Below are 6,562 nucleotides of genomic sequence, written 5' to 3'. Positions count from 1 at the left end.
CTGTGCTACCATCATGCTACCAACCACGGCGAAAGTGCTACCATCATGAAGAGGCGAAGCGGCTGGCGTAGTGTAGCTATCGCTATAAAAATAGAAACGAGTGCGATTTTCTGACAGAAACTTCTTCACCCCTCATTTCGACTATGTCCTATCGCTGTTTTTACGCTACAAACCACAGTTTCCCGGTAACATTTCGTCCTTGATATTTCTGCAGCGCCAACGGCGACGCAGCATCAACCGCCGTTGGGCGGTGCCACTACCTACTGCCTTAGACGCAAGTCCGCGCATATTCTTTCTCCTGCCGACGGCAATGGACTGCTACCGCCGCACGCGGACCCCAGCGACGCCATGGCGAACGACCCAGATAAGCCGCAGGTATCGGCGGCTAGACCGCTCGACGCTCCACAGCAGCAGTCGGCTCTGTCCCCGAGAAAACCGTCCGACGCTCCGGCGGCCTCGGGCCTCCAGAGGTCTGCCGGTGCGGAGGAGATGCGCGGTCCGGCTGCCCACCATTCCCTCCTGTCAAATGCCAGGGAGACGAGCTGGATTTCCAGAGGGAAGAAGGGCATGTCGGATATGTCCACCGGCAGCTATGGACATCCAGCTGGGCCTTTCTCGGCCAAGGCTGGGGTGAGTGCGTTGTGCGCTCAGTTCGTTTTCCAGCGAGGGCGGCTTCTGAAAGTGTGCCTGTTAAGCACGAAATATTGAGGTGAAAGCCTTTCATGGCTCATACTCTCACCCGTTAGCAGAGGGTGTCACACCTTTGGCAGCGTTTGAGCCGTGTTAACCCGGGAACTAAAAAGGATATGAGAAAACGAATGGTCGTTTCCGATAGAGGAGTGCAAAATGATCGTAGCAGTTAAGTTTGATGACTGTATTAATTAGTATCAAAAATGTAGAAATAGCGCGGACGTCAATACAGCCGCGGAAACTGTATGACGTCAGACCGATCAGCGTACTGTCCGTCGCCGACAAGGTATTTACTAAGGTAGGGCTAATAGAGTCAGGACAACCTTAGACTTCAGTCAACCAAATGATCAGGCAGGCTTTCGTAAAGCAGACTCGACAATAGACAACATTCATACGATCAATAAGGTGATAGAGAAATGGGCAGAATATAACCAACCCCTATATGTAGCCTTCATTGATTACGAGAAAGCATATGACTCAGTGGAAACTTCAGCTGTCGTGCGGGCACTGCGGAACCAGGGTGTGGAAGAGTGTTATGCGAATATATTGGAAGATATTTGTAACGACAGCACAGCTGCTATAGTTCTCCATAACGTCAGCAATAAAATTCCAATACGGAAAGGTGTCAGGCAGGGAGTCACGATCTCGCCAATGCTATTCACCGCCTGCGTACGGGCTGCTTACGGGCCCGAAATGGGTAGAATTGGGGATAAGAGTCAATGGAGAATACATGAGTAATTTACGATTCGCTGATGACATTGCCTTGCTAAGCCACTCAGGACAATACTTCAAAGCATGATCAATGAGTTAGACAGGCAGAGCAGAACAGTGGGGCTAAAAATTAACATGCACAAAACCAAAGTAATGTTCAACAACCTAGCAAGGGAACAGCAGTTCGCAGTTGGTAGCGAGGTGCTGGAAGTAGTAATAGAATATGTCTACTTAGGGCAGGGAGTGACCGCAGACCCAGATCATGAGAGGGAAATAACTAGAAGAATAAGAATGGGGTGGAGCGCATATGGCAGGCTCTCTCAGATCATAAATGGCAGTTTGCCAGTATCCCTCAAGAGGTAAGTATACGACAGCTGTATCTTACCGGTAGTCACCTATGGGCCAGAACCGGTAGTCACCTATGGGCCAGAAACGTGGAGGCTAACAAAGAGAGTTCAGCTCAAGTTAAGGACAACGCAGCGAGCTATGGAAAGAAAAATGATAGGATTAACGTTAAGAGATCGGAAGAGGGTGGAATGGGTGAGGGAACAAACGCGGGTTAATGATATCCTAGTTGAAATCAAGAGGAAGAAATGGGCCTGGGCAGGGCATGTAATGCGAAGGCAAGATAACCGCTTGTCCTTAAGGGTAACGGAGTAGATTCCAAGAGAAGGCAAACGTAGCAGGGGACAGCAGAAAGTGGGCAGATGAGATTAAGAAGTTTGCGGGGATACAGTGGCCGCAACTGGCAAAGGACAGGGTTAATTAGACATGGGAGAGGCCTTTGCCTTGCAATGGGTGTAGTCAGGCTGCTGCGGCTGCTGCTGCTGCTGCTGCTGCTGCTGATGATGATGATAGGAAAAGTAAACCCACCTATTTCCAGTATTGGGCCAATTGTACGTGCTGCTTTGGTTTTCGTCCTGTGTCCCGAGTCTTGTCGTACGTTCGCCGCATTTCACTACAAAGTGAGCACACAGCCTTTTCAAAGTCACCTTCTATTTCAACGATTTCTTGCAGCTCACTCGTCGGAAAAAAATGGCCATCGCTGGGATCGCTTCCGGCGCCACGGTTTTGCTGCTTGCGGCCCTCGTCCCCTTTGTGTTCAAGGGTCACACCCCGCCTCCAGCAGAGAGGAAGCACTGCGACAGCCTGTCCTGCCGTTTGCACGCGGAACTCCTAACGAGAGATCTCAACAGGAGCATCGACCCGTGCGAAGACTTTTCCGCCTACGTGTGCTCCTCCTGGTTGCCCTGGACGGACCGAAGGGAGCACGTCAAGACGCCCGTCGACGACATGGCCTTCGCGCGGCACGCCATCTTCAGCGAACTGCTCATCAAGGGCACCCTGAAGTTCCCCGTGGCAGCCAAAGCCCTCGACATGTACAAGTCCTGCATGAACGCACGGGACCACGGCGGCGCCCACCTGCCGCAGTTCCTGGCACTCATGCGGGAAATGGGTCTCAGCTGGCCGGAGCCACCGCGAGCCGACGCGAACCCCCTGGAGATGCTGGTGGCGTTGTCCTACAGGTGGCAGGTCCACTTGTGGTTCGAAGTCCGCGTGCTCGCCCGGCTTGAAAAATGGCTGCTGGTGTTCAGCCCCGCTTCGTCGCTGCCGTTTCTCTTGAACCAGTACGACGCTGTGAAGGACCGTAGCAGCTACGCTGCATATTGGATGGGATACTACGAAGACCTCAGGCTCAACAGCACGGCTGCCGTGGACGATGCCTCCCTCCAGGATACCATCGAGGAAACACGCAACATGGAGGGCACCGTATTGATCCAGCTTTGCGAAATGATCTTCTCTCGAATGAGGACCCCGCCAGCATTCCGCCTCGAAGACATTGGCAACCACTCGCAGCCAATCAGCTCGGATACCTGGATGAACCTTCTTCGGGAAAACGTAGCGCTGAGTCCAGAACTGGCCGCCACTGACGACGTAAATCTGAGCGACGAGAACCTCCTGAAGACCATCGGGGCCTTCCTCGTCGGCTACCTACGACCACGACTTGTCAGCCTGTTCAGTTGGACTTTCGTCCAGATGTTCGCACCCATTGGCGAGCCCAGGATGCTCCTGAGACGTTTCGTCGCCAGGCACAAGATGGACGCTTACCGTTCCCAATTCTGCAGCTTCCACACCGAGTCTACGTACAAGGCGCTTGTCCTCTCCCTCGAAGTTGCCATCGACAACAGGGAGAAGGACCGGGAAGTCATTGGCACCGGATTCCGAAGGCTGGTCTCCGTTGCCATCAAGAAGGTGGAGGGCGTAGCGTGGCTTGACGACGACAGCAAGCGCGTCGCCAGCGAGAAGCTGAGGTCGGTGAAGATGCAAGCGTGGCCCGAAGAGCAATTGCTGAAAAAGGAAGCATTGGAGGAAATTTACAAGGAATACCCTAGCACGGGGAAACTGTTCGTCGAGCTCTGGATTCAGGCACGCAGGGTCATGCACCGTGCCAGCGAGAGAGTGCGTCGCATCAACGACTCGCACGTGTACTGGGACGCTGTGAATCTCGCACACAACAAGGGGAAGCTTTGGGCCAGTTGGTCAGACATGTTGGGGAGGAGGAATAACCGCAAACTTGACAGGACTGAAGATCGAGAAGAGGACGGGACGAGCGGTAACTAGCAACTGAAGTTTATTGAAAAAAGACATGTTGCAGCAAAGGTTGCATCTGCGCATAGCGTACGGGAACTAAGATAGTGACACGTGGAACACACAAGATAATTAATGATATACATCGAAACGAACAAGAAACGAACAAAAAACAACAAAGAAATGCTCGATCTTCAGTCCTGTCAAGTTTGCGGTTATTCCTCCTCCCCAACTCGCACACAACTTCCCGCCTTCCTACCCCATGCTCGACTATGTTCTGGGCACCCTAGATGTACCCATCTACATGACCTACCCTCCGCTCTTCTACAGTGGCGGCACGAACTCCATGTTTTTCGGCGGCCTCGGGTACTTGTTGGCGCTTAACTTAGTGAAGGCTCTGGACAGAGAGGGCGTCCGCTGGCTTCCGAACGGCACGGAGGTGGACTGCATTTTCTCCGAAGAGACGAGAAAAGCTTACCAGGAGAGAGACAGCTGCCTCAGCTCCTACGGTTTGGCGAGCGTGTTTCCGGAGTTGCCGGCGGCGGAGATTGCGTACGCGGCAATGGAAGACGCCGACAACGGCGAAGGTGTTTACGTCGGAAAGTACATTTCGCCGGAGAAAGCCCTCTTCATGACCATGTGTTACATGTCCTGCACTGTACATGGCTTCCACAGCGCCTTCGCGTCAGACTGTGACATCGTCGTGCGCAATTCTGTGGCATTCACGAGAGCGTTCGAATGTTCCAATCCTTCCAAGATGAATCCCCAGAAAAAGTGCAATTTTTTTGGCTGACCGGTTCCACTGGAAAGCTTGCATATTCCCGATGCCGTGACATTTCATGAAATACCGTTCCGTATTCACCTGATTTTCTGCATAGAACTTGATGACCATCACAGACTACACTGTGGTTTAATGACCATGGCTTCACTCCTGAAACAGTCTACTTTTATGTCTAGTTTAAATAATGTGACCACTTCAGCTGTTATTGTGATCCTGGGACAGCCTTCATGGAGAAATTGTAATATAGTTTGCTTATTGTTCTCGCTACCGACCTGGAGGACAGTGCCAGCGAAGAGCACATTCTGCTCCGCTCAATGTAGGCAGATTTAGGGCAAATGCCCAGAACTGATGGCAATAATGGCACGCGCTTTCCGATTTGCTGGTTCATGAGGCCAGGCATATTTCAAGGGCGACGTATATGCCGCTGCGAAAGCGCTTATGTTGTGGTTTCTAGGTTGAATGCGAAAGAAATTGTGTGCTGACTTAGTCCGGGCGATATGTGGCGTACACAGCGCTATAGCCGTGGCCACCGTATTCATACTGAAAAGTGCGCAAAAAAACGAAGACACAGATCGAGAAGGCACGACACGTTCTGTGTTCTGTGTCTTCGTTTTTTGCGCAGTTTTCAGTATGAATTCCTACCAACTAGCCCAGTTTACCGTTCTTATTAGCCACCGTATTAGCCGTTTACACAAAGGTGGTTTACGCTTCAGAGCAACGCTGGACGAATTTTAGGGCTGTTTTTCCTTTTTCTTTCTGGTCATTGCTGCTTTGTGGCCATGCAGCTGTGACGCGGACATGCCGTCTTGTATGTTGTTGTCAGCTCTGCGCGTTTGTGTAGTGGCTTCCTCAGTTTGCTGCATCTCGGCTGCTGTATTATCCGAGCTGTCTGGCTAGCGTCATTTTTATGTATGCAATAAGCGATTGTCTTCCCCATGCTGTCAAACTGTGTACAACGCTGTTTTCGTTTCCCCAAGTGTCCATGTGCTGCTGACGTCCAGCCAGATGCTTTCTTGACAGGGATCGATGTATTGGTAGTGTAGAGGAATTGATGCACTGGGGCCTTTTTATTTGTGCACCTTAATAATCGGAAGCGTTTTTTCCTTGAACCGTTTGAATGCTTTGGTGTTTTGTTCCTTGTTTATGCTAGGAAGACAGTTCTGTACCACCAAAAAGTCACTGACGCTTCAACGCCGTGGTTAGTCCTTCACATGACCATGCGGTAAGGAGGGCCCATAGTAACCTGTGTCCCATATAGCTCGGCGTCACCAACGGCAGTGGCTTATAGAATAGCGTTCGGCAATGGCGACTATGCTCTGGTTCAATAGGATCAGTCCATGGCCGTAAAGACTCAGTACTAAACTTATGATAGGTGCAGGGTGGTCAATCTGTAAGAAGTCCAGGGCCGACTCGGGCCCAAGGCTCAATCGCCGAGCATGGCCCGGGCCCGCTCCCGGCGACAGTGCTACGAATAGGCCAGTGTGTGCTGGTAGACTCGTCCTTTATTAGTGACGACTAGAAAGAGTTTCCTGGTAAACTGAAAAACGAGATTAGGATTGCCCGTTCGCTTTCTTGAAGGATGATCTCTTGTACCGAGGAACCCGTCTCGACAAGGCTATTAGGCTGCGGGCAAACAGGCAGCCTTCGAAAGTATGGAGGCTTCCATATTGTCCTGATTGTGGTTGACCGCTATTCGACCAAAACGTGGTATTCCTGCACCTGAATGCTTGGCCGAGGCTGCTATGGTGCAGGTTTGGGAGCCTGAATCTTGTTGACATGCTGGACAGGATT

At 51.6% G+C, this 6,562-nt stretch overlaps 1 protein-coding gene across 1 annotated transcript; it reads left to right on the top strand.

The window, feature by feature from the left end:
• The first annotated feature begins 489 nt into the window (after window positions 1-489).
• LOC149347855 (membrane metallo-endopeptidase-like 1) lies at window positions 490-4,783 on the top strand. Its single transcript, XM_089585690.1, has 3 exons — window positions 490-630; window positions 2,419-3,904; window positions 4,221-4,783. The coding sequence occupies exons 1-3, from the start codon at window positions 490-492 to the stop codon at window positions 4,781-4,783; spliced, it is 2,190 nt and encodes a 729-aa protein (XP_089441816.1).
• Window positions 4,784-6,562: the final 1,779 nt, after the last annotated feature.

The sequence above is a fragment of the Amblyomma mixtum genome, chromosome 4 (assembly GCF_055824585.1).
Source record: "Amblyomma mixtum isolate Tamu chromosome 4, ASM5582458v1, whole genome shotgun sequence".
Taxonomy (NCBI): domain Eukaryota; kingdom Metazoa; phylum Arthropoda; class Arachnida; order Ixodida; family Ixodidae; genus Amblyomma; species Amblyomma mixtum.
The sequence above is the reverse complement of the archived record's forward strand: the minus strand, read 5'-3'. Positions and strand labels throughout refer to the sequence as shown.

Coding starts and splice junctions, on each gene's coding strand:
- LOC149347855 (XM_089585690.1), top strand. CDS start 490: ATGCGCGGTCCGGCTGCCCACCATTCCCTCCTGTCAAATGCCAGGGAG. Junction 631..2,418: donor CTTTCTCGGCCAAGGCTGGG/GTGAGTGCGTTG, acceptor GATTTCTTGCAG/CTCACTCGTCGGAAAAAAAT. Junction 3,905..4,220: donor CGTGTACTGGGACGCTGTGA/ATCTCGCACACA, acceptor TTCCTCCTCCCC/AACTCGCACACAACTTCCCG.